The 27,491-nt window shown below is 41.4% G+C and overlaps 1 protein-coding gene across 1 annotated transcript; it reads left to right on the forward strand.

Moving 5' to 3' along the window:
• Window positions 1–4,875: 4,875 nt before the first annotated feature.
• Window positions 4,876–26,442, forward strand: RORA (RAR-related orphan receptor A; the record flags this gene model as incomplete). The annotated part of the gene is made up of 9 exons (XM_010146227.1): window positions 4,876–5,008; window positions 13,117–13,258; window positions 14,906–15,301; window positions 18,438–18,559; window positions 19,693–19,825; window positions 20,508–20,615; window positions 22,015–22,125; window positions 23,439–23,551; window positions 24,836–26,442. Coding segments are annotated over 9 exons (1,423 nt in total), but the record flags the coding sequence as incomplete, so codon positions are not given.
• Window positions 26,443–27,491: the final 1,049 nt, after the last annotated feature.

The following is a 27,491-nucleotide window of genomic DNA, read 5'->3' on the forward strand; positions in this document are numbered from 1 at the left end:
ATGTCTGGCACAAACTGCACCCGTTTAGAAGCAGGTTAGCCTAATTTATATATGTATCATATTTATTTCAAAGCCTCTTTCTGAATTAGCATCGAAATTGTACGTACCCTGTGAAGCAGGGTACAGGCAAGCCACATTCAGGGAAAGGAATTTAAACTTTTATTGTAGTCAAAGAAGGGGATAACTTCGTAAGCGACACCCTAAGAGCCGGGAGATCCTAGCTGCGGGCCTGGCTGGTGTACGTACCCCACACCTAGCCTTGAGGAAATTCTTCAGTGCAGCGAGGAGTTTTGGTTAGGGTGCCTTCCCCAGAAAGCCAGTGGATTGGAGAAGGATGCTCAGTGCAAACAGAGGTTTTAAGGAATGGCTGATTAGCCAATAGGTGCTTAAGTCCATCTTTAGTGAGTGAGAAAGGAATATATATATATGTGGAATTTCTTGACATTGCTGCCCTGAGAGCTGAAGGGTGGGGAACCCCATAGAAATGCTCTTCTCTCAGACGCCAGTATACACAGGTGATTGGGACCCTGTGTACCATGGGAGGGGAAGGGAGCTAGTTTCCCTTTCCAGAAAATGCAAATTTATTAATTCAGAAGTACTGAGAGGCAGTAGGATTCACCTGACTTCCACCTTCTAAAAGTTAGGCTTGTAACTGAAGTATTGTTAGATTCCTCCTCTGGTGAGTGAAAGGGGTTCTCCACTCAGGGGTTCATCTCACTTGAATAAGATGAATCATGCCCCTTCTCCTGTTTTCCTTCTCACTTTCTCTTTCTGCTCCCTTTTTTCCCCCTTTCTGTCTTCCTCCCTTCCTCATTGCTCTAGAAGACAAGACAATTAACTTCAGCTAATTACCCAACTTTCAAGATAACTCAGGTCAGCTAGGTGAATCTCACCTGGAAGGCAGGAACAGGGACCCGTTTTTGCTCTTCCATTGAAGAACCGCTCCCGGAATACCAAATCTGTTTTCATACCTGTTGCAAATTGGAAAAAATAACATGATCTGTGTGAATGTACAATTTTTTAAAAAGAGTGCGAGAGCAGGAGGAGGAATGGAAAAATCCTTTTTCTAACCCAAGACGATTAATTCACTAGAAAGGAGCATTTCATTCAGACACACTAATGGGGAGGAAAAAAATTTCTGTCTTTGGAAAAGAATTGTGTTAAAAATAAGAGGTCTTAGTGGATGTCAGATGCCCTTTGCTATGGAGTTGAGTTTGCCTTGTGTTTGACATCAGTTCCTAACTATTGCTACCTCCGGCCCTTAATGGTCGCTCCTCTCTCTCAGGAGCCGTTTCTGTAGCAACTTGTTCAATGCTCGCGGTGGGTCTCTGTGCTTGAGCTTGCATTTGTTGCTCTTAGTGGTTTGTTTGGGCTTTTATTCCTATTCATTGCTGCTTTTGGCACTGGACAGCCATGGTAGTATTCTGAAGCACTGTTATTTCAGGGTGTGAGAGATTCTTAGGCCTTCAATCTCAGAATACAAACTACATCTGTCACCTGGGTATCTGTAGCGGTTTCTAGGCAACCACAAGAGTTTATTTTTTTCAGCAATTCATATTTAAGAAATAATTTGCTCATGCTTGAACGAGAATCAGCCTGAGCACCACCCCAGGAGACAGAAATTGTAAACTGTAATTTAGGCTAATTCTAGTCTAAAGCATGAATTAGAGTATTTTTATATAATCTTGGAAAATAAACCATATAAATATATGGAAGCACAGAACAGGTACAATTAATGTGAGCACAGTAGGAAGCTTTAAGTAACTCTGGGAATGTGAGAACCAAGTTGGAACATATTCTTGACATGTAAAAATATTTCCCACCTGCCTTGTTTGCATAAGAACAAGGTTTTAGCAAGTACATATTTGCATGTCAAAGTAAAAAGTGGGGAAAATATTTTCACCCTGGTAAGAAAAATGAATAATCTTGGCACAGGCAATTTGCATTTAGTAAGTTTCAAGTATCTAAGTCCTTTCATGCTATATGGAAAGTGTATGAACTTGCGACAGGGATTCCATTTCAATGAGTTGATTTGCAAAGGCGACCACGTGGAGCAGTAATTGATCTGATGTCTTCCCATGCATTAATTTGCAACACAATCGGTTGTGGCAGTCCCAAGTGATTTATGCTGCTGAGATTCATCCCACTGTCCCCTATCTCAGAGTGACACAGTAAGCTGAAGTTTTAAATGCTGCGTGCTTAATGGAAAGTGAGTACCTTGAAGATGTAGTAAATTTGAGAAAATCTAGAATTCTAAAACTACATCTGATATGGTGTTGCTGCTTGCTCACACAGCGGTTGGCAAATGCTGGCACAGCTGGAGCCTGTGAATCCATGGAGCTTCTCTTCTGATGGTAAAGCAGCCTGAAAAATGCATTTGGGACTAATTATGGCACCTTTTAGACTATTAGTAACCTAGCTTTAGGCCATCACTTTGAAGTCATGTTACATTCCTTCAGAAACACTCTGCAAATGTCCTGTTGCTGAAGAAATAGGGGTTGCATAGACAGGCTTCATGGGTGATTTAACTCATGTGCTGGAGATTGCAGATAAACAAGATCCAATTATATCATACCTATTCAAAATAAGGCAGTAATTATGTATGTAGAAGTGAAATGTGAAAAATCCATTGCCATGTGTACATGTAGCTGCTGAGATAAGCCTGGGCGCTACCCTGTCATAGAGTTGGGGAAGGCTGCCGATTCACTGCAGCTGAGCGGGAAAGTAATCCTGTATGGAAGAGGCACAACTGGGAATCCGTGGATCTGTTCCAGCATTTGCTCACAGGATTGGTCTCTGAATTTGATCTGCACCTTACACAAACACGGTGTGTGTGGATTTCAGTCTGTTGTTCTGTTTGTCGCTGTGAAGTGGGGCGATGCTACCCTTTCTGCTTCCAGCTTTGTTCATAAACACAGGATGCTCCATGGTAATTAATGTAACACATTAATAAAATAGCATACACTTTATTTTCCCTTTTATTTGTTCACTTCCTGCTCTGTGGTGTTTAATGAGTTAGCCGAGAGCAAAGTGAAATTAGAACAGTTTTTGGAGGACTGCAGGGAAGAGGTATTTCCTTCCTTAAGTGTCCTAAACAGACCTTTTAATCCAGCCCATCGTTTTGTTGCTGCAGGGAAGGTGGGGGATTAAAGGTCGAGAATGCAAAGATCCTTATGCTGGAAGGAGACGCAAGTGGTGTCCTGCTGTATGAGAATATTCTGAAAGCTGCTGATCTGGAATTGTCAGGAAAACAGCACTGTTGTCCTGTAGCTGCTGGGCAGTGCTTTCCTCAGCAGAGCGCTTCAGCTGCTGTCAGGCTGATGGAGCAAATGGGTACTCTTTGGGTGCCACTCAGCTGCTCCGATCACCCATTCGATGCTGTCTGGAGAATATTCTGAAGGGAGTATTTGAGTACAGTCAGTGCTGTGCTAGAAGTCTTCTGGTCTTCAAGTTTGTAGTTACCTTATAGTTTTGGCCTGCTCCTGAGCTGTGATGTCAGGCTGCAGTGAAATGGAGTAGCACTGGAAGATGATCCTTATTTAATAATAAGCAATCAGTTAGGGATTTAATGGCATGTGAAATGTGACGTTTGTAGGAGTGGACGTGACTTCTTGAAAACAAGTGTGAAGAGCACAACTAAAGTTAAGCTAATGCATTGTAAAACAGCATAGAATGCGATTCTGTGTGTTGCCACAGTCCGTATAGCCATAAACTGGATGAAATAAAAGTTCTCTGAAACAGTGGGGCATCTTGTGAATGGACTTCAGTTCCTCACAGGAGATGAACAGCACTTCTGATGTTAATATATCACAGTCAGAGACACGGCAAGAGTCCTGTTTGTGCTCCTGTTCAGACTAAACCAGTTCAGGAAAACTGACATAGACTGATCCTGAGACCACTGCGCCACAGAAAGTGCTGTCATGGGATATTTTGGTTATCTTCCTAATGCGTACAGCCTGCATTTGTGAGAGCACATGCAAACATACGTAAAATGTGGACTGCTGGTCGTTGATACTCCAGTGTACTGCCTCAGCACGGTCCTGTCCAGAAAGACTTGCTAGCAGAACAACAGCAGTCATATTTGCCGAAAGCAGTTGAGGAGGTATTCCTGAGCACACAGGAGACCCTTCTTAAATCCAGGTATCCAGATGGGAAGGTGCTGTGATTTAGAGAGAGATGCAGAACTGATTCAGTAGGTATGTTTTGTACCTATGAAGTTCAATTTAAAAAATCAGGGCTTTCACATCCGGTACCTCTGTGGCATTTTCCAGACTGCTCTGACTGCTCTGGTTTTTATAAATTGACTAGAATACTGCTGCATTTTCCTCCCTTGTTTGTTCTGTGGTAGCTGATACACAAATACATACTGATAATTCACTTTCAATTCCGACAACATGAATTTTGGATTTCCCATGTAAAATGCAGTTGCTTTTTACCTTGCTTCTGCAGGAAGGCAGGTCCTTCTCTGCAGGACTGGCCAGTCCTGTGAGCTGGATGGCATGATGGTGACCCCTCGGTAAAGGTGTAGCATTCATTTTCAGGCAGAGCAAGCTTCAAAATTACCTTTTACAATCTCACATGAATAATATTGGAAGAAACCTTTCTACTGTCATCTTAGCTCTTTGGCCAAAATGTGAACTCTCCTATTCTTTTTGGCTTTGAAATGCTGATTCCACCCTTCTTGTGGGTTCTTAAACACCTTCTCAAATGACCCATTTTAATAACCCAAAAGCTATTATATAACGAGCAGCCATAATTTAGTCCAAAGCTCTAGGGGACCCTTGCAGTTCAGCAATGAATAGTTAATGCAGTATAATGTTTAGCAGGTTATTAGTTTTCACTGTACAAATGCTGATCAGGGAATGCTTTTATAAGGTGTTTAAAAGAAAATGTAATTAACTGGTTGCGTGCTTCTGTTGCAGCTCAAATTGAAATTATTCCATGCAAGATCTGTGGAGACAAATCATCAGGAATCCATTATGGTGTCATTACATGTGAAGGCTGCAAGGTAAGCTTCTAAAATATTAAGTCTTAAGACAGTATTTAGCCTTTTGATAGTGATTGTTTTCCTTCCCTTTTTTAAAGAGCGAGCATTGCGCTGAAATTGGATCAGTGGATTCCATTTCAAACAATCTGAAATCAATTGGGGATTCTGAAGTATTGGGCTTATGTGGGTTTGTAATAAGGTATTTTTGTGATGCGCACACACAGGAACACCCTGGCCCCATTTTCAGGACATGCTTCATGCAGTTGTGCTGTGTGCATTGTAAACCAGCTCTCTGTGAACAAGCAGAAGAGGTACAGAAAGACGATCCGCTTCCAGCGTGCAGCGAATAATCTGTTCTGTGGATTCACTCGAGAGCAAGTTTGTGTTTTTCTTGAATGTCCCTCTCCATTTTTGCTTTGTAACTTGCTAAGAAGCTGTGCTGAAATACCTGAGAGCTCTCCGGCATCTCAGCTTTCTTTTGTCATCTGCCACAGTTATAAATCTGTTTGGTGTGGAAGATGATGTTGCACAAAAGGCACTTTGCCCACTGGTGCTCAGCGTACTCTGCTCTTAATGCCTATTCCTGGCAATGCAACCATTGCTGTGTGAGGTTTAGGCTTCAGATATTTTCCTGGATTTGTACCTGCAGTAACTCTAGTGAATGAAGATTACACTAGAAGCTTTTATATTTTGTTTAGTTTGTCTCACAACCAAGAATTTAAATCAGACAATGGTAACCCTAGCCCAGAGTGCTACGAAGCCAGTCACTCCTTTTTACAGGACTGCAGTGCTACCTTGGGATGGCATGGGCACAGCTGTGCTCTGGCTTGTTGCTTTCTTCGGGTATATGTGTGTTGCAATCCCATGCTGACAGGTTTTTCTACTGTTAATCTACACTTTAGGTGAGAACAACTTATCACAGTTCTTAGTCTGCCCTCCAGACTTGCTTGATACTACCACTTGTCTTCAAAAAGTAACTTCCTTGCTTTCAAATTCTAGAGATTTCTTCTGTGATTTTTTTTTCCAAGGCAGATGTTTGTATTTTATTTAGTGCACACTCTGTCTCATGGCAATATTGGTAAGAAGGAAGGGGGAAAAAAATCTAAGAATGTTAGACTGATATGGGACAGCATCTTCTGCCCTTTGTAACTGCTGTTGCTATGGAAAATGGAAGAAATGCGCTGAAAATGCATTGATAATGAAGTGGTTACTGCGTTCTGTGGTTGAGCAGCATTTATTAGATTTCAGCTGTGTGAAGTGGCAGACATTTGCAATGAGAATTCTGCTGTATGACAGTCTTGTCAAAGAGTATCAAGTCATGTTCAAGGTCCAAGAACTCTTCGATCCTTAAATGGTCTGGGACCAGTATACCTGACAGGATGCCTCAAGATCCGTGATGAACATCATTGTCAACAGGCTGAGGTCAGCATAGTGCTAACGCTCGCCTGTGCAGAAAACGGGCCTTTCTCGGTGCGGCTTGTTGCAGAATGGGAATGGGCTGCCAAAGGAAAGGACAGCTGCCAGCCACAACTATCCTTTGGTTCATCTTCATGCAGTTCTTTGGCCTTGCCTTCTCCTGAGTCCTATGCATGAGAGAAGGCCTCACCAGAAGCAGCAGGATGGCTGCACACAGAAGGAAGCAACAAGGCACACCGTACTCGTAGTCTCTTTGGGTAGTACGCGGCTGGTAGGCACTTAGCCCTGCCGGTAAGAAACGGACATACCCATCAAGCATTCCTCCATCAGAGTGACCGTACTTTCCGGGGAATAAATGCAAATGTGAGTTATCAGGAGAGAAGTCTTTCCTATACCTCCAGCAGCCAAAACCACAAGTGTAGCCTCATAGTGAAAAAAGCGTGTGCAGCTCCTCATATTGTGGGACAAAGGCTTTTCCTTTGAATCCTGTAGAAACTGAGTTCTGTGGGGGCTCTCTGCAATCCTCAGTCTGCTGTGAGAATCCCACCGGGATGGTCAGCTGGTGGAAGAAGGCAGAAGGGAAGGCAAGCAGTGCTGAGCAAGATCAGCACACTGCGACCCATTTGAACCTTGAAAGCAGAGTGTGTAAGACAGACAGTGGTCTGGTGAATGAAGTTAGGCATTTCCTCCTTCTCTTGAGCAGCAGAATAAAGTTTTCTAGTCATACAGTTTCAGGCGGACTTTTAAAGCCAATGAATATCAACTAAGTTGATATTTCCCTTTCTTTCAGCGGGGAAAATAGCTCTGAAGCTTGCTCTTTAATGCTAGAGCCCTAATGACCTGCAGGTAGTGACAAATAGGGGAGTGCTGGTGGGCACAAGTCACAGGAGTTTAAATGATCCTGACCCAGACGGCATTTCAAATGCCCTGCTATAGCAGATGAGTTTTGTTTGTACTATGCTCTTCCACAGTAATGTCAACACAGTCTCACCCAACAGAACTATTTTGGCTGGTGAAGAAGTTGGCATAGCTTGGCTTCTCCCAAATTAGCCAGGTGTGTGCTGGTATGTTGTTTTTTTTTCCCCAGCTCCTCTGTGGCTATGATCTCTGCAGGTTTGAGCATGCTTATATTGCTTTTTGTGTTACGCTAAACCTTACTTTGTAAAAGTACTTCACTGTGAGACGTCGTTGCCAGTCCTGCCCTCTGATTCTGGGAGCCAATGCTCTGCGCCAGTGGACAGACCCAGAGAAGCCAGTGAGGGTCTGCACAGGAGCGTCAAACCCATCCATGTGCATCAGATTGCAGGATTGGAGCCTTAGTCATCAGACGTGAACAGATGTGCTACTGCCCTCTCAAGCCAGACCTGTCAAGAATGATCTACAGGCAGCAACAGCAGCAGCACAGCGAGGTGTTTTCAGTTCTCTCTGTTTGTCACTCCAGTTTGGTGTGAACTTTAATGTTTTTTAATTTAACTTTAATTTTTAATTTAATGTTGATAGTAATGTTAAGTGTTAGTGTAAATACTAATCATGACCAGAAATACCATTTATTTAAGCCCTAAAGTTTGAGTTGCAAAGTCCTCCTTTGCATCCGTAATCTGTATAATCTTGTCAAATTGACTTTTGCTCATCCTGTTGCTCTTCTACAAGTTTGAGCCTTGCGTGTCACGTACATCAAAGTTTTCTGACTAGTTTTTGTTGTTACACTGCATTTCACATAACTAGAACTGAAGCTTTGTAATGAAGCCAGTTAGTGGGTTTTGAGAAGTCTTCCCTGCCTACCTTGCTGTTGTGTTACTGGCTGTTTTCATGAAGTCATTGGCTGTGTTTTGCACAGGCATCATTGAATGCTCCCAATCCATCAAGCTATTTAGGCAAATCTGAATCTGCCTTTAAAAAATAAAATTTAACACCCCCTCCACTTCTTCCTCCTAGTGAAAAAACTCAGGTTTTAGCCAGGCTGTGGTTTATACTTTACCTAGGAGGGCTCCTGTGGCTTATTATAAAATAAAATAAATTTTAAGAGAGGGCTTCTTTCTCTCTAACCATTTCTGATATCCAGTATGCAACATACAATAGAAGAGGAAAGATGAGATTAATGATGTAAGACTTTTACTCACAAGTGTGGATGAAGAATGACACAAAGACTGTTCCATGACTCAGAAATAAAAATTCAGTCTCCTGTGTAAGATGTGAAATACTGGAAATACTGAAAAAACCAGCATCTGCATGGAGCACTTTCTGAGCCATGAGCTGTGAGAACCCATTAACAACCTTTTGCTCTGTATTAGGGACGTGCTCAGAAAGGCAGCTGGTTTGTACACATCTATATTGTCTTCTCGTAGCTGAAAGTTGAATCCAGTCCAGCGTTGTCAAAAAATACCTGAATGCCTCAAAAGGACATAGCAAAGCACTTAGTTTAAAATGAAGTTTTTGTTAATGAACTATGTCTTTTAATTTGCAGATGCAATTACTTGCTTTTGCTGTCAATAGTGTCAGTTCATGGCCAACTGACCCACAAATGTATTAGTGTGAGCCCTCTCTTTAGCTGACTCTCTCCTCAAACTCCATGCGGGGCATTTCTCACATTTGCCAAGGTTTACAGGTATTGGCTTTTGTCTCCTGTGTCTTTTAAGACCTCAGATGGTCTTGTTCATTGTAACTGCAAGGAATGGCTATGTCTGTTGCTTCAGAAAACAATGTCTGTTGTATTGTCACTTCCCATCTGGCATTATCTCTGTTCATCTGTGTCATTCATTCACATTCTTTACTAGCCAAGTTTTCATCATTGAACACGGCATGTCCTATTGGCATTGCAAACATTTACCGTCAATTCATGCTTTTGAAGTTCTTCTAATTTTTTGCCCAGCCAATTTCAAGCAAAACGTGAGAAAAGAGACGAGCCACATTACAGAAAGGGCTAGTTAGGAGCCTTGTATAACCTGAGAAACACAATCTCCCTCCTGTCTTCATTGCCTGTGTAAAACTGAACACTTTTTCTCTGTTTTCAGCAGCCCTGTAACTTTATTATCAAATAATCCATTAAACAATATTGTCACAGCGCTCTTCTCCCTTTACAAGTAAAATATCTGCTCATTGTCAGAAAACAGTGAAAAACCCCATTTGAATGTTCACCTGTCTTTCCTATGATAGTGTATTTCTCTGAAGGTTTCTTTGAAGAAAATTTGCAATAGTTTGCTTTAGAACACAGTAAAAGAATGATACCCCCAACTAATTGTTAATTGCTCAGAATATTGCAAAACTTAATGATACGTGGAAGTCTTTAAGTATTAGCCATAAATCACGGGATTATGAATAAGCCTTTGTTGTCCCAGGCTTGCATCCAGTCATTCCGAAACGTCTGCCATTAGGATGCAGCAAGGCAGCTGTCAGCTGTTTTCTTGTAATTAAACAGCCAATGAGCAGCTAATTAAGACATATGTGTATACAGAAGTGGAAGTGGGTATGTTAATGAACTGTAGGAATCAATTCATTAAATGAAAATTTGTCAAAAGACCAAACATGAGATCAGCATTTCAGCCTGCGCTGCAGTGGAGAGGGAGTCTGTGCTGAGCTGTGTGGGACATCAGGGAGGCACAACTGCTTTCTCCCCCCGCTAAGGAGCAAGCTTCGGCACACACGTCTGTAACGCTGAGCCACAGAGCACTGAAGTTACTGGAACTATTAATAGACTGTGCAGAACCTGCTATTTACATTTCAAAGTTCTTTTTTAACAAGTTGCTATTCAAACTGACTTGCAGATGAAAAGTTCTTGTGCCCTTTTTTCCCAAACTTGATTTCTTGGCAGCATATGAAAAACCATATAGTGTGTTGTCGTATATCAATAGGAGTCTGAAGTGCAGAGATGAAGCCGCGGTGTGTAATCTGCTCTGCTTGTTAATACAGCTCCATAAAAGGGACACATGCAAAAAACTCAGCGATGCCTCGTCTCAATCAGCTGGAGCTTTATCCTCACATCAGAACAGGGCAGGGCACTCACTGCCAGAGACCAAGGGGCAGAGTGGTGCAACATGGAGACCCTTTCGACACAGCCATAGTGGTGTTCGTGTGTTTGATTGCGAGGGGTCTGCTTTGCCTGTGGCCCACGAGCCAATTGTCCGAATGTGACATAAGGGCTGTGGACAGGCATGTGGCTTGGGCTGGTTTGCATAATGCTTGAATGTGTACACGTGTACCAGGCATGCATCCACCTCCTCCTTCCTGGTGGAAAAATTATAGCTAGCTCTGCCTCTGGCAGAACTGAGGAAATAGAACAGCAGAATACAGCGTCTCTCCTTCTCGTCTTCTAATAAAGGGGGGAAAAAGAAAAAAAACAGGGAAGAAATTGTATTTACTTACAGAAGGCTAGAAACCTCACAGATAAATGATGATATAGAAGAACTTTGGGAGTAAAAAACCCGCAGTTTAATTCAATTGTCAGTTCACTCCCCAATCTGAGACGTGTGTTTCTGTGCCTTGGACAAGTGTAGATTAATTTCTGGAGTCTGAGGCAAAGGGGAGTTTTTGCTTTAGTTGCTGCTGCTGTTTTCAACGTGCCCACATAACATTGCAGGGTTTGTTTTTAAAAGCACTCTACTACATCTCTGGTTTGTAAAGTGCAAGTGCTTTTAAAGGCCCTGGTTTCAGGCAGTTCTGCTCTATTGAAAATTTAGCCTCGAGCTGTAACTCAGCTGATATATTGTACACTGAAATGTATTGAGCAGCTGTGTCTCTAGGGAAAATCTGGAAGAGCAAAAAGCCCAGTATTTTCTCCATTATAATACTAAAAATAATCCTCAGCCTGACAAGACTGTTCTTAATAAAGAGAAATACGCCAAACTGGCTCTACTGACTCAGTCTATACTACTGAGGAAAACCTATGGAACTTTGAGGTTATTGAGCCAGGTTCATTTTACATATTGATTGAGCTGACATTCGGCATCTCAGTGGCGGCAGATGATTTCATACAGTTTTTATGTGACCGTGTCATTCAGTGCAACTGCTGAAGTGTTCGGAAGTTCTTCTGATTTTTTGCCCAGCCAATTTCAAGCAAAACATGCAAGAAAAGAGATGAGCCACATTACAGAGAGGGACTGATAATGCAGAAGTGCAGTACCGTGATCGGTCAGTCACTAGTCAGGTCAACACCTAACCCTGTCATTCTAGAGAATCACATTGCACGTGCCTGTGTACTGGCGCTCTGCGTGCTAACAGAACTGGAAATTAAGCTACCTACTTACCTCCGAGCTGGTTCCTCCAGTGGGATCAGCCATGATGTTGGACTGGTAGAAATTTCCATGGTATTTCAGTGCACTCAGTCGAAGCTCAATATGTGCAATCCTTTCAGTCTCAGTGACGATCATCTCACTGTTGAAAAACATTAAAAAACAATTGAATGTTCAATCATACAGAAACAAAAACCAGAATAAATGAGTGAGAAGCAGTATACAGGAAAACAGGATTAATGTCAGGCATCTTCAGTTTCCTCGTTTTATAAACACTCTGTGTTTCCTCATTAGAGCTTTACTAAAGGGACATAATTGATGAGAGTAGTGCCCTCCTCAGAAGATGGAGCAGGGGGCTTGATCTCGGTGTTTTGTCATGTCTCTGCCTGCAGGAAGTTGGCTAGGACATCTCTTACTTGTCATGCAGAAGTCTTTCCTGTTGTTTATTTCACCAAGCGTCTGGACAGAGTGTGCATGTGCCGAGGGACTGCAGACTGTGGCCTTTGAATATATAAAAAACTGGTAAAAGTCCAGCTTTAATTAAAAGGTGCCCAGCCTTTCTGAGGAAGTGTTTGCGGCACTGTTAATTAATCCATTATGTGGCAACATAAAACTAAAATACTGTGCTCGCTGATCTCAAATGCTTCTTTAGAATGACTACATCTTCACAGAATCCTTGTGAAGTAGGTATTACACACACCAGCTTGTGTTTGGACAGTCTGTGGCAAAAAGATGAAATGAACTTCAAAGCAAACAGCTGGTATGGTGCTTAATAACATGCGCCACTCTGATGGAGAGAATGAAGTTGCAACTACTGTGTAACCTCCCAGCACTGACTTTCTTGGGAGATGGGTCTACCCACTGCAGTTGACTCAGAAAATGATAATTTATAAAACCTGTTTCAGCTTCTCCCCTCCTTAAAATCTAAATCCTGCACCAAGCTGAACAAAACCTTGGTCATCAGCATCAAACTAATTAAGAAAAAATGTTTTAAAAGATTGTTCTTTGTAGAAGGAACTGCTCAGCATCACGTTCTGTATTTTTAAACACATTCAAACATTGGTGAGGCTGAACGTCGGAGCCCGCCACTGTCATCTCCAAAGGGCAGAAGAGAGGAGCAGCTGTTGAATCCTCCCTGTTTTGGAGAGCTGTGCTGCCCCAGGAAAGATGGGAAAACAAGGAAATCTAGGTCTGTAATTAGTTTTATCTCATTTAGAAAGAATCGGTGTACCGTATGTCATAGGGGATCAGTGAAAAACTGTGTAATTCCTTTAAGCATCAAAACACTTTTTTAGGAACTGTTTCCTGCTAGTTACTGGTATTTGCTTCTAGGAGACAAAGAAAAAAAAAACCTCTAAACTTTGCTTACCTTCCTTTAGATGACTGTGGTGCGCTTGACGTTCATTTTCCATTAGGAGTGCTGCCTGAGTCTCTATTTGCTCTGTCACTTCACAGCTTCTTGACCTGTACTTTGCAATTCTATCACAGGGCTTTTTCAGGAGGAGTCAGCAAAGCAATGCTACGTATTCCTGTCCTCGTCAGAAGAACTGTTTGATTGACCGAACTAGCAGAAACCGCTGCCAACACTGTCGATTACAGAAATGCCTTGCTGTGGGGATGTCTCGAGATGGTAGGCTCTGCTAACACTGTGGCTTAGCTGCAAAAAGTGAAATCATGTTTATTTTAGTGTGCTCTCTGTTCAACCCAAACAACACAGGATTTAAACGTTAATTGTGCATCAGGCTGACAGCCGAGATCATCAAGTGCTTTTTTATAAGTTGCTATATATACACATTAAATGTACATAAAGCAAGGCGTGTATGAAGTTCCTGGATTTATTTTTTTCCTGCTTGTCTATTATAGTTTCCAGTTAAGAGTTTTGCCTCTGGTCACTTCTCGAAGATGCAGTTTTTAGCTTTATGTTAATACTTTCTCTGCTCATTCCACTTTAAGTGATACATTATAGTTGCAAGTAACGCTGGGATTGCCGTGTGGGTACCAACTGGGACTGTTTCACAATATATAGAGAAGGTTAAACACCTGTATAATGAACAACGGGAAAAAAGGCAGAGAAAAGAGTGCAGTGTTTTTTCAAAGATAGATAGAATTCTGCAGAAAATGTGTGCCAGTGCTGTTAACATTCAGCTCAAAATTACACCCAGTGTAATGACAAAAACCCACCTCTGTAAAATGGAAGCTTATGTAACTCAGTTAGAACTGGATTTGCAGCTGATACTTGCACTCCTCCCCCATAGGTGCAGTGAAGCTGCCATCACTTACCCAATTTGAAGATCTGACTCAGTCTTCTCCCCTGCCATAGTGACAGCAACACTACATCTTCTACAAATACATAAGCATTACTTTGTGTACATGAGGCCTGGAGATTATTTTCAGATTACATTTACATCTTGAATTACACCTTCTTAATTTTTTTATTGGGCGTGAAACTAAAAACCTGAGCTGGGTGATCATGTAATGACTAGTCCCTCTGATATGCAGAGAAGCATAAGGTGGTAGTCGCCTTCTAAACGACGAGGCTTTTACAGCTGATACAGGTCCCGGAAATCACATACTCCTGTTCTCAGGAGTTCCCTGGATGTTGCAAACCAGTTGCTTGTGTCTCACAAGTAATACTTGTCGAAGTAGAGATGTTTTGTGGAGAGATCCATCCCTGCACATGCATACACACTCATGTATATAGCTTTATCAGTACTTCACTGGATGAACATTTTTGCTTGTCACAGTAAGCTGCACTGAAAGCAGGTTCTGTGGTTCTGCCCAAGTGCTTTGGTCCTGATCTCCGTAAAGGCAACTTTTGATACTCGTTGCGATAGACCACACGTGTTCACGCCTGCCTCTTGGTTCATTCTGCAGGATGAATATACAGCTAGTAGGAGTTGGGCAGTTCATCTCAGGCCAGTATTTTCTGTTCTAGTTTCTACTTTTCTAGGTAGGATTTGAATGCTGAAGAGATGCATCTGTCAACTTCAGTGGACATACAAGGGAAAATCTTTCTGGCATAGAAGTGGAAAGTTGATGAATTCAGCTAAGCACTGACTTCTATTGAACCATTTAGGTTGCATATTAAAACAGCCTTTTGAAGAGCAGATGCTGCAGCTTTGTTACCTGTAGCTGACAGAAGGAATTCTTAGGTCTGCTCACCCTGCTGACCCACCTTTTACACCATGTCCTTCTGTGTAGTATTTAAAGACCCAAGACAATTAAAATGCAGCAGTGGATTTGTAGAAATGTAATATATTGTGTGTCTGTATTTCAGCTGTAAAGTTTGGTCGAATGTCAAAAAAGCAGAGGGACAGCCTGTACGCGGAGGTGCAGAAACATCGAATGCAGCAGCAGCAGCGAGATCATCAGCAACAACCAGGAGAAGCAGAACCACTAACACCAACATACAATATCACCACCAATGGGTTAACAGAGCTACATGACGACCTCAGTAATTACATTGATGGGCATACCCCTGAAGGTAGCAAAGCAGACTCTGCAGTTAGCAGCTTCTACTTAGACATACAGCCTTCTCCAGATCAGTCGGGTCTTGATATTAATGGAATCAAACCAGAACCAATATGTGACTACACACCAGCATCGGGCTTCTTCCCTTATTGTTCTTTTACAAATGGGGAGACCTCTCCAACTGTGTCCATGGCAGAATTAGGTAATGAGAGAGAAAAGCTTCCATTGTGCTTGTCTTAATAGTACCCTTTGGATTTGAAGTGACACGTTTAGGCAGGTGATAGTGAGAATGCTGCTGCAGTCCAGCTGTGAGCATGTGTGGGCATTCTTCTGTGAAGGGCAGAACCACGGTACGTGATGAACACCTTACAGAACCGGACTAAAAACCCCAGGAGCTCGGGGCCGATGGGCTCTAGTAGTGTTGGTTTGGTTTTCTGTCCTTGTAACAGAACCCTCTGAATACTGATTAACAAGCTGGGGTTAAGTGCTGAGCAACAAGACAGAGTACTTCTTTATTAGCAGATGATTTTCAAAAATTTTCCTTTTCTTTACCTCAGTAACTTCGTTTTTCTAACGCAAAGTGGTGAGGCTGATTTTTCTTCTTCTCTTCATCTGTATCTGGGGAATATGAAACCAAAACACCGGTCTCCTCTGAGGGCCGTTCTCCTTGCCACTGGTTGAAGAGAATCTGGCCTCTGAAAGAAAATAGCCAGTTTTGATAATTTCCCAAAGAACCTTATAACAACCACAATTAATCAGTGTGTTTTACTTTAAACTCTTCCCCGAATGATTACACTAGGGCTGAATTCCACAACTACGACTTGTCAACATCTGAGGCTCAAGTCAGAGCGTGAGTTACAGTGCGAACAGGTTACAGCAAACTGGACCAGGACACCAGAGAAGTGGTTTTAAGATTCTATTATATAAGCAGTCAGGTATTTAAAACTGATTTGGTTGCTTAAGCCACTTTTTTGCTCATTATTCCATTATGAAAACCTAAAAATAGTTTGAAAAATCAGGTATTCCAAGTTAAATTTTTCTGGTTTTGCTACCTTTTTTTTTTTTAATTAGAGGCAAATATATGATCTGATTAGTTTATGTTCTTCTGAGAAGTTTTGCAGAGGAAGGGACAAGAAGGCTTACTTTTTAACATCCTTATGTTGCAGACTGCAGTTCTCTGCAATATAATGTGTTGTGGCAGCCAAAATACTGTGTCTGGCTTGAGTTAAACAGCTTCAGTTACAGATAAGTAAAAATGAGAAGAAAAAGCTGGGATAAAGGCCATGCTACCAGCTTTGTCTCAATCAAATGGCTGTTAATATTCTTGTGGGAATTATTAAAAGATCTACATTAAACCCACAGGAGAAAAAAAAAAAAAAAGGCCTTTTCCTTCCTATGCCAGGTGTTGAGATTGGAACACTGGCCTAAAATAAGTTTCTTGTGTTGCTTACCTTTCTGTATGTAGTGCTTGCATTTACACCCTACCGAGCACGGTGTCGGTGCCCAGCACTGACATTACCAAACAATGTCTGATGAACGTTCATCTTCCAGACCAAGGTTTCAATTGAGGAAGGTGTGGCATTTCACTGGAAGTATTTAGGTGTGTGCTGAAACACAAGGCCAGGGTTGGTGAATAACACGGCAATGCTTCACCTCCTGTACCCAGCAAGGGCACAGGTGTAATGCTGTCAGCTGCTGCTACTGACAGCAGATGCTCTGAGTACACGCCCCTAAGGAAAACCCCACAACTGCACTGAAATACACTCTCTGCATGACATCCAAAGTAGAAACTGCCTCTTGCTGTACGTTACTGATTGCTCAGGTAGCACATACAGTGTGATTTGACCTCAGCTGTACGTTAAAAGACTTCTCAGGTAGTATCTTACATCAGACTACTAATGCAGTAGGTGCGATACTAACCAGGCTGATGGGTGCAGCAGCTCAGTTTGTAGAGAGCTGGGTTTGGTCGTTACCAAACAAAGCAAGTTTCACAGAAGACCTAATGCTCGACTCCCTTCGGAATACTCCCATGTTGTTAATGAGCACCATTCTCGTTCATTTTAAGCCTTCCTTTTCAGTGGCCTAGCCTGCAAAAGCAACTGCAGAATTGTGCGAGATGAGTCACTGGGCCTCTACTTGTCACGTTCTAAAATATTTTGCAGACAGGTGTACGAGAAGAGTCAGGGCAGAAAAGAGAAAGGACAAAGTAGAAGTGGAATTCAGATGTCTAAATGGTTTCATGCTTTTGAAGGTGTTCCTAAGTTTTATGGAATCAAGTTTTATTATTAAATATAAATCTGCCTTATGGGTCTTTTAACCAAGTATAGCAGCAGAAAATAGTTTATTTGGAATTAAAATGTTGTATGGGAATTTTAAATCACATGCAGTTAACTAAGCAGCCACTCTAAAGCTGAAGAAAAGAACCCCTTGAGTCTTTGGTGTGTGATATTAATTATCTGGATTCTCATATTTTCCTAATATCTTTTTAACAATACGAGAGTAGAAAAGAAATGAAACTTCCCTCACAGGCAGCCCCACGTGACAGTGTCCTGCTTGACAGAATGCTAGACAGGTGTCTGTATTTCTTTACCAGAAAGCTTCTGCTGTCTGAAACACAGATGACCGCAGCTTCTGAAGCTCTGACGCTTGGCAGGCAGTGCTGCTCTGTTCCCCGTGCGGGATACACAGGGTCCTGCGCTCAGCAGGGCTGTCCCCACCCACCCTCACTCGAGGGGTCCGCCTTGCTCACTGGGATTTTTTTCTATGGCTCTACTTAATAGTGTAATTCTCGGCCCCGGTTTCAAAGGTGACTTTGCTTTACTAAAGGCAGCCAGGCGCCTTACTGGATTTGCAGTGGTTTGAATGCTCCCAGCTTTCACCGGGTTTGCATTTCTTTTGCAAGCTTTTGCACCCACTGCTGTGTGAGAAAGATGTTTGTCCCTGGCAGAAGTTCATTTGTTCAAAAATAAACTGAAGTTCACCTCAACATCTTACAGCGTGGTGGCAGGACTCAGCTGGGTGGAAATGCCAGCCTGCTTGGCGAGTGGGTGTGTGTGTGTGCCCGGAGTGCCCTCTAACGGGTGCGCCAGGCCCGGAGCAGCCGGGCCAGCTGCCTCGACAACCACCCTTCTGCTCTGTGTTCCAGCCTGTTAGCAGTTTGCATTAGATGTGTTTATTTTTGTGAAGCAAAACCGAAGGCGATTGAAATGAAAGCATTTTTTTCTAGGAGCTAAACCTCTCCCCCGCCCCCCTGTTGCACCTGGAGTATGTCCGGTTCTTGTGTCTGAAGGTGTAGCTTGGCATTTTTGACATGTGTCACTTTCTGGTCTTTCTTTTAGAACATCTTGCACAGAATATTTCCAAATCACACATGGAAACTTGCCAGTACCTGAGAGAGGAGTTACAGCAGATAACATGGCAGACTTTTCTGCAGGAAGAAATTGAGAACTATCAGAACAAGGTATGAAAGCACGCCAAACTACAGCATGTTTCTTTTAAAGCATGGTATTTCCATAACACACTGCAAAATTCACTTTTCCACTGCTTTCTGTTTACTATCAGGAATGTATATTTTTGTGTGTTTTCAAAAAAAAAAAAGCTAGAATTAAAAGCAGCAAGGTGGGCAGGATACCCTTCGCATCTGTGACTCTTAGAGGTGACTGATAAACAAGGGTAAGAAACCAGACAAACTTTTTCAATCCTAAATGGCATGTTATTTTCATTTCTTAATTTGTAATCTCCTGGATCAACAACAAGAGCTGAAGTCACCAAGTTTTGTGATTTTACACAGTGTGCTTAGTTTTGAGCTTATAAACACGGAATTTGGTCAGATTTCCAGCCCTCGGTCCTGGCTGTAATCCTGACTTACTCTACAACTGTCACTCGGTGTTTCAGATTTACCTACAGAACAGTGCTGCCATCCATCCACAAACTACCACCAAATGGCTACTTGTGGAAAACTACCTTGGAAAGCACTGTCAAAGCACTTTGTTCTTCCAACAAATTTTTCATTTCCACAAAAAAAAAAAAAATTATCTTTTGAGAAGGTATTTTTTCCATTTATTAGGTAATTCCATTCTGAATTAGTCAGCCTAAGAAAAAAATCACTACTTGTGTGCCTTCTTCATGCTGTTAACAATAACAGATATATATATGAAGATATATATCTGTATATGGATCGTCATGAAGATGAGCTAGTTAGGTAACTTGCATTCAGTACAAAATTCAGAAGTGAGAGGGAAGATGTGGTTATGCACTGCTACTGTAAAGGGGCATTTCCTTTTGATGCAGCAAATAAAAGTTCCACTGAAATGACCTGAATCATTACACTTGGGCACTTTTGGCTTATGAAATAAAAATGCTCCAGCCTGGATCTCTTCTGGCGTCACTGAAGACGACTTGGATGTCTGCATTGTCCCACATCCACAGCAGGCTTTGCTTTGAGGTTAATTCCCCTTGTCTTATGAGCAGACTGTAGCCAAGCATCTGGAGGGAACTCACTCCGCTTTTTTTTCCAGCTCAATTTTACTTTATGAAAATGGGCTTTCCAAATCTTGATTAGTAATTTTCCAATTTTTCTTCTCTCTCAAACAGCAAAGGGAGGTAATGTGGCAGTTATGCGCAGTCAAAATAACAGAAGCTATACAGTATGTAGTGGAATTTGCCAAACGCATTGATGGCTTTATGGAACTGTGTCAAAACGATCAAATTGTGCTTTTAAAAGCAGGTATGTGGGTCAGTTTTACAGTCTCCTTCTATTAGTTCTGACCGAGGAAGGCGTTACCTGTACACAGGGATTGTAAACACATATATACATATACTGTGCGATGATCATGTAAAATAATAGAAGGGAAAACCGTACAAAACCTTGTCACTGTCTTTGTTTGAAATAATACATCGTCTTAGTTACTCTGGATAGAACGAGTTCAAATCTACACATGATATTTTCATTATGAACAAAAGGGAGCAATGAGTGAGTAAAGATGGAAAAGTTGGATTCATTTTTTTTTTTTTTTGGCTTACTAATAGTAACACACTTCAAGGTAAAAATCCAGATTGTTCTCTGCAGTGTAGAACTAATGCAGTTTACAAACACTGGACAAAGTTGTCAGAGCTTCATGAACGTAAATCTAAATGAGCTGCTTTGACCTCAGAGACTTCATTATTCTAATAAAAAATTATTAGTTTATTAGCATTAACTAAAATGCTTTAGCAAAAACTTCTGAAGTGTTTTATGGGAATTCCTTTAACTCTACCAGCACCTCCAACTGTGCTGTTACACCTCAGAAACCCACTATCCTACTTGATCAATACTGAACACAGAGCGTAGGAAATTTTAAAATCCTCACTTGCTCTTCACAACTGAAGTCTCTGCTTCAATAGTCAAACATCCGTTGTTTCTGTTTTAGGGTCTTTAGAGGTTGTGTTCATCAGAATGTGCCGTGCCTTTGACTCCCAGAACAACACAGTCTACTTTGATGGCAAGTATGCTAGCCCAGAGGTTTTCAAGTCCTTAGGTAAGGAAATGTCAAGTGTTGTTTCTTAAAAAAAAAAACAGAATAAAATTAGTAAGGTGGAAAAGCGAGGTGGCAGCTGCTTTGAAAAAATCAGGCTATAGTATTCAAATAAAAGAGTTCCAAAGCTCAAGCTGCTTGTTTTGTAAGCAGTCATACCAGCTCTGTTTGAGGCCAAGCTGATTTCAGGAGTTAAAACACTTAACTCCGTGCAGTAGAGGGACTGCTGGGGCTGAATTCAACACTTATTTCAGGGTAGAGCAGGTTTTGGACACACTTGTTGAGAACAGAAGCCCAGATTTCATATCTAGTGTTACCATTTAAAAATATCCTCTAGGAAAAGGCAGCAGATTTTAAGCTAATTTTGGATATACTGACATTACTGCTTTGAAGATGTTAATAGTGTTTTGTAATATGCAAAGTCCAGTTATTTGCAGGTAAAATACTGTCCATCCATTTTTTTATTAAACCACAGTTTATCATTTTGAATTGTTTTCTGTATGTTTTTGCTTATTTTAAAAGGATGCATTTCACTGGTTTAGGTTTGGGATGCAAACCATTTGGAGGGCAGTAAAAATAAGTCAGCAGAGAAGGCTGTGTAATGACTGAAGCATTCTCTGCCTTTCTAAAACACCCCAAGGGTCAAGATGTGAGGGCCAGCAGTTCAGAGAATGCAGGATCAGACATGGGTTCCAATGAAACATAACTTTCATCTGGTACCAACTACATGCAGAAATTTAGGCTGGGTTGGGGTTGAGCCCTGCAGAGGAGAGCTCACAATCGCCTTCAAAGCAGGGCTCCACTTCTGTGAACTGCATAACAGCATGTGTAACAGCAGCAGTAACCTGACTTACACCTGTGTGAGCAAGAGAGCGGATGGAAGGGGACAGAGTTACTTTTCTGCATGAAAAGCTTTCAGACCTTGGCTTCTCCCTTTGCTCCTGCATGTACCTTGTATGCCTCTCTTCTCCACCCCCCCTTCTGTGTACTCAGTAGTCTTAAAATCAGCACTTTGCAGGAACACGTTTCAAATCTCCAGTCCACAGTGACATGAGAAAGTTCCACTTAGAACAGAAACAAAACTAAACCAGTTTTGACCTTGAAAATGGCCTGGGTTTTATCCGTATGTCCACCAAAAGAACCAAGTGTGGAAAAGATACAGTGTGCGGAACCCTCCAAATAGTGGCTGTCAGGGTGAGGGAGCAGGGCACTCGTGGGAATGGGGTAATAAGCTCCAGCATGAGTGCAATCTCACTGCATCACTCCACAGTCCTTAAGGAGAAGACCATTCACCTGTGAGGTACTTCCCATCAATTTTTCACCCCATCAGAATAAATCAACAACTCTGTAGCTCTGAAACAGATTTAACAATGTGGCATGAGCTGTACCTTCTTTTTGACAGGTTGTGAAGACTTCATTAGTTTTGTATTTGAATTTGGAAAAAGTTTATGTTCTATGCACCTGACAGAAGATGAGATAGCTTTGTTCTCTGCGTTTGTTTTAATGTCAGCAGGTAAGAAATTAAAGTTTGCTCCAGGTTTATTTGGTAGAGGTCATTTTTATTTTGAAGGTTTTTCTAATGATAATGTTAAAGACTATTGGACAACGTGAAATATCATCATCTTGTTGAATGTCTCATTGATAAAAATTTTTATTTTAATAAACACATTGGAACTATGAGTTTAGAAGTAAATTTTTTAGGTTAGAAATTCTGATCTAAGCCCTTGTTTTCCAAATTTTCACCTCGCTTGAGGACTCAGCTTCTTTGCAAAAGCTTAAATGCATATGAGAGAGACCACTGGGTCAATCTAGGTGAGGCAGGCAGAAGGCAGCCACTGAATTTACACAGTCACCTTTCAACGCGTGTGAGCTTGCAGCTGTAGCAGAATTATCTCAAGCACAGGACAGAATGCTTCCAGTGTCACCTCCGGTCTCTGAAGCGGAGTTGCCACTTTACAGAGGTACCTTAGATACCTGTCCCCATCATGAAACTGGGTACGCTGAGAATTAGGGTGCCAGACATGCAAGTCACCCCAAGAGTCAGCCTGGGTCTAAAATAACTTAATCTCAAGTAGATAGGCACAGTACTCCAGGTTCTGGGAAGGCCTGTTAGGTTGGGTGAAACAAGATACCGTTGCAGAAATCAGTTAGTGTCTGGCGTAACACCCAAGGAAAGAAACGCTCTCCTTGCAGACGGCAGCGTGGTGGACTCGGGAGTGGTGCTGGAAGGGTCTGTTAGCACAGTGGGTTTGTTGAGCCTGTCATAAATACATTCGCGTGCTGTTTGCCAGATCAGAAGTACATTAGCCTTATGTCTTCGTCTGTGAACCACAGAATCCCACAGTTCTGCCACACAGAGGATGCAGCAGCTAATAATACTTTTCTGCTAGGAAACTGAGGAGCTTTTTTTTTTTTTTGACAGCTAAATATTTATTTCTGATTTTTCTGTATGTCACTGTAGATCTTAGCAAGAAGATCCACTCCCAACTACTTGCTCATTATGTGATCTATTCATTTCCCACTAAAAAGCTGCTAGCTTTGTTTTGTAAATACCCCAGATTTCACAGACCTTTTTAGCAAAGGATTAATAAATCTTCAATACGCTGCATTCATCTAATTAAGGGCTTTGTAAAAGTAATTTTAAACACAAATAATAAATATACTCTAAAACCTATTCATTTGGAAACTGATTTTCTACATGATAGTATATAAGAAGAGGAAGGAAGGTTGCAAACAAGAAAGATGAATCTGTAACAGACTTAGTACTTCCTGGTGCACTGTGATGGATGTGTGCATACTAGAGGTGTTAACTCCATTTATATTTAGATCGCTCATGGCTTCAGGAGAAAGTAAAAATTGAAAAACTCCAACAGAAGATCCAGCTGGCACTTCAGCATGTCCTACAGAAGAACCACCGAGAAGATGGAATTCTAACAAAGGTAGGAGTCATACTGCGCCATGTCACGTGACTGCAAGTACATTTTCTTAGGAACAGTATCCTCAATACCATGTGAAAGCTTTTATGCAGTTAATTTGTTATTTATAAACCCAGAATTCTTTGTTCAAAATCAAGGTACTGAGCTTCAACTGTTTACTAAAAATTAGAAAAATTAGAATTAAAAAATGATGTGCTAGGGAACAAGGTTGATGATGGTCTGAAAAGGAGTATTTTAATGCTAACTTCACAAAAAGCAATGAAGGTTCTTACCCTATTTCTGCCACACAGAAAACTGTTTCAGTTCTACGACATGCGCACCATAGTCCTTGTGAAATGTCTGCCTGCATGACAGTTAAGTTCTCGTAACATGCAATACCCAAGCTAACCTTGTTTTTCAGTCTTCCCTGAGAAGTTCCCACACAGCTTTTTCTCTCAGCAGTTCTTCCAAATACTGATGCCGAGGAAAAAGAGATACCATCATGCTAATCTAACGTATCTTCACACCATTTTTCAGAAATGGAGAAGTGGTGTGATATTAAAAATAAATCTGAAGAACTTCCTTACAGAGGTAGTTCCTTTTAGAACGCTACACGGCTGGGAAGCTTATGCTTAGTTTCACACCACAGAAGTAATTACAATAGAGGCAGGATGGTCCAGGCCAGGCTTTGCAGATCGTCCTCATTTCAAATCCTAGCTTGTATAACTCTTTTCCCAGTTGGAAGAAAGTTTCTTCCATTTGCTTTGATCCAAGTAATTTGCTCAGGGAGTTCAGGGAGTACCCTAGTGATAATTTTGAAGTACAGATTTTTCTGGTCCGTTCCTTGTCACCTTATTTGGCATAAATTAAAAAAGCCCAATCTCTTGCATTGCCAGTTCCCTCCATAATACTCACAGGGAGTTTAGAAGTAGTCAGGACTGCCTTCTCGCCTTCTTCCAAGAGTGACTAAGCTGCATGAATGAAGATCCAGCCATTAAATACTTGTGTATCAATCTAGTGCTTGGTGGGCAAGCGAGGAAACTTGATGATACCTTTTCCTGGGAACTGAACGAGAAGGTTAACAAATATCATTAATCCATTACTTATAATCACTTTAGCTTTCTAGTGGCTTCCTTTTTTAAAAAATCTAACGTAACAGACATCCGTGGCTACATATCTGAAATGTCATTGTGAAGTTAAACAACTGAAGTGAATTCAGAGTGTTTGGGAGAGCTTTAATCCTAAGAGCATGATTGGGAGGCCTGGTTCCATACGTAACTGTATGACTTCTGTTCCATTCTTTTACAGTTAATATGCAAAGTGTCTACTTTAAGAGCACTGTGTGGACGACATACAGAAAAGCTTATGGCATTTAAAGCAATATACCCAGACATTGTACGACTTCATTTTCCTCCACTTTACAAGGAGCTGTTCACTTCAGAATTTGAGCCAGCGATGCAAATTGATGGGTAAACGTATCACCTAAGCACTTCTAGAATGTCCGAAGTACAAACATTAAAACAAAAGAAAGGAAAAAAAAAAGTAAGAAAAAAAAAAGAAAGAAAACCAAGACACTTTATATGGCCCTGCACAGACCTAGGGAGCCAACACACTGCACATCTCTTGGCGGTCGGGGTCAGGCGAAGGATGGGAAACAATGAAACAAAGTTGAACTTGTTTTTCTCATGCATATGATTTCCATTATGCCTACAAATATGGACCCTTTTTCTGTCTCAACTTCTCAATCCTTGACCTCTGTTTACACAGACTGAGGGTACTAATGTCAGAAGGTTGTTCTCTCTTGTAGTTCACTGCCCAGACTTTTGACAGAACAATCAATTTGTTGATCAGAACAGAGTCCACCTAGTAATCAGCGACTGGTGTGCATTGCAGAGATTTCAGCATCAGTTTGCACAACTTGCTCATTGTTTCATGAAGGACGATTTTTTTCACCTACCACTGTTTGCCAGTAGACAGAACGGCATGAAAAGGGTCCATAGCAATAGCAACAATAGCATTATAATATATTACAGGGTAAATGGGCATGAAGACTATATATAGCAAAAGAGATATTGTTTATATATTGTTTTAATTAATATAAAATGTAGTTACTGGTATAGCTTTTCTTGTCGAATTGATAAGGCACTTTCATTTTGCACCTTTTTCTTTAAATTAAATGCTAGCGTGTTCATTGTTGTGTTGCATGTGCACCAGAAATTCAAGTTTAACTGAAAAAGTTTTGGCAGGTACTGGTACATTGGGAGGTATTTATGCTGCTGTTTTCCATGTTACTTTTAAAGAGAGGCTGGTCATATCCTGAAATGGTTACAGATTTTTTAAAGAGTTGAAAATAATGACAGTTTTCTAAATTAAAATCAGCTTTTCAGCTGTTAAATTTGAAGGTACTTTTATTTTCAAATCTTTCAAACCTGGATGTTTAAAATCACGTACCTAGATTCCAATTTAGGTGCCCAAGTGAAAAGCGTCGTTTTCAAAGGTGCCGAGTTTCCATGGTCAAAGGTAAACTAAGCAATTAGAGACCATTTTCCCATGAGTAACCCAGCATCCTTGAAAATCAGGCTATTAACTACAGTGTGTGTTTCTTACACTTTTCGTAAAGCCAGGTTTGAAGGTACTTACTCAAGTCTGTATCTACAGTAAAAGTATGTGTGTATGACATGCATGGGGAAAACTAATTTTGATACATAAGATTACCTACTTTTGTACTCCATATCGTAAACAATGCCTTCAAAAAATCAATAGGAGGTTTGTCTCTGACTGCAGAGAGATGAGACACCGCCCTGTGTTCTGCCAGCATCCAGCAGTTCAGTTTCAGGTAGCTGAACAGAGAAGTCCATTGCTCTCCTTCATTTAAAAAGATGCACTTTAAAGTTTATCAGAGGAGGACAGACTAACCAAGGAAAGGCACCCTACTGCTAGAAAGCGTTGTTTTGTACTCTGTGTAATGTCTAGAAAACGTTAATATGGTAAATCTGCACTCTCTAATTCTGAAATTGTGATTCCTGTGTGGCATCACCAACCAATAAGCCGAATCTTGCAGCCTTTATGAATAATTATTAATTACCATTCCCTTTAGAAAGAATACTGTCTCTGAGCAACCCTGGCAAGTAAGCCTAGTTTTGAAGGAAGCAGATTGACAATAAATGGTACCACAAACTACAGTGTGGCTGTTGGAGCCAGAGGTGCATAATTGGTTCGGACAGGGTGAAGACGTGTAACTGGATGCCTTGTAGGCCTACGCAAATGAAGTTTCTGATGAAGTACAGGAACTTTAGAAAAAGAAAAAAGAATGGCGCACAATGTGCTCCTCTGCTTTGATTTCCAAGGATGAACAATCTCTTACGTACACCGCAGTCATTGAGTACTAATGGAGTGAACTAGAAGCACACTGAAGCCCAACTACTTTAAAAAGGAGAATTAGGTCAGTGGGTTATTACAAGCAAAACAGAGCTTTATCCTGTGATTTTGCAACAGGTTTCCCTTGGGGTCAAATTGAGACATTTAGCTATGACACCTATTAAAAATGTTATAGTCTGCCACTTCAGGGAAGCTTACAGCTATCGCGCATCTCTGTGGGTTGAAAGGAGGGGGAGCTGAGCATCATCTGTTTCCCCTTCAAAGCAGTGTACCGTAGGGCATGGGAGGGGAACACCTGCACCTCGCTGAGCGCTGGGGTGGGGGCATGAGTGGGAGCTCCGAAAAAGTCCATAGAGCTGTCCTGTTACTGCTCCCTCCTGCCTGCTCCCGCAGAGGTGGCTCACTGCCCAGCACATGCTCTCTCCAGGCTCACTGAAACACTTTCCCTCGAATCATTGTTTACTTTATTGGAGTAACTGGCATGATATGGTACTTTCATTCTAATGTGTAATCCTATTTTTAAAGCAACCCTTTCAACTAACAAATGTTTTCTGAATGTGACCAGCCTTAGGTGCTAGTCCTGTAA

Source organism: Buceros rhinoceros, unplaced genomic scaffold (assembly GCF_000710305.1).
Source record: "Buceros rhinoceros silvestris isolate BGI_N320 unplaced genomic scaffold, ASM71030v1 scaffold19042, whole genome shotgun sequence".
Taxonomy (NCBI): domain Eukaryota; kingdom Metazoa; phylum Chordata; class Aves; order Bucerotiformes; family Bucerotidae; genus Buceros; species Buceros rhinoceros.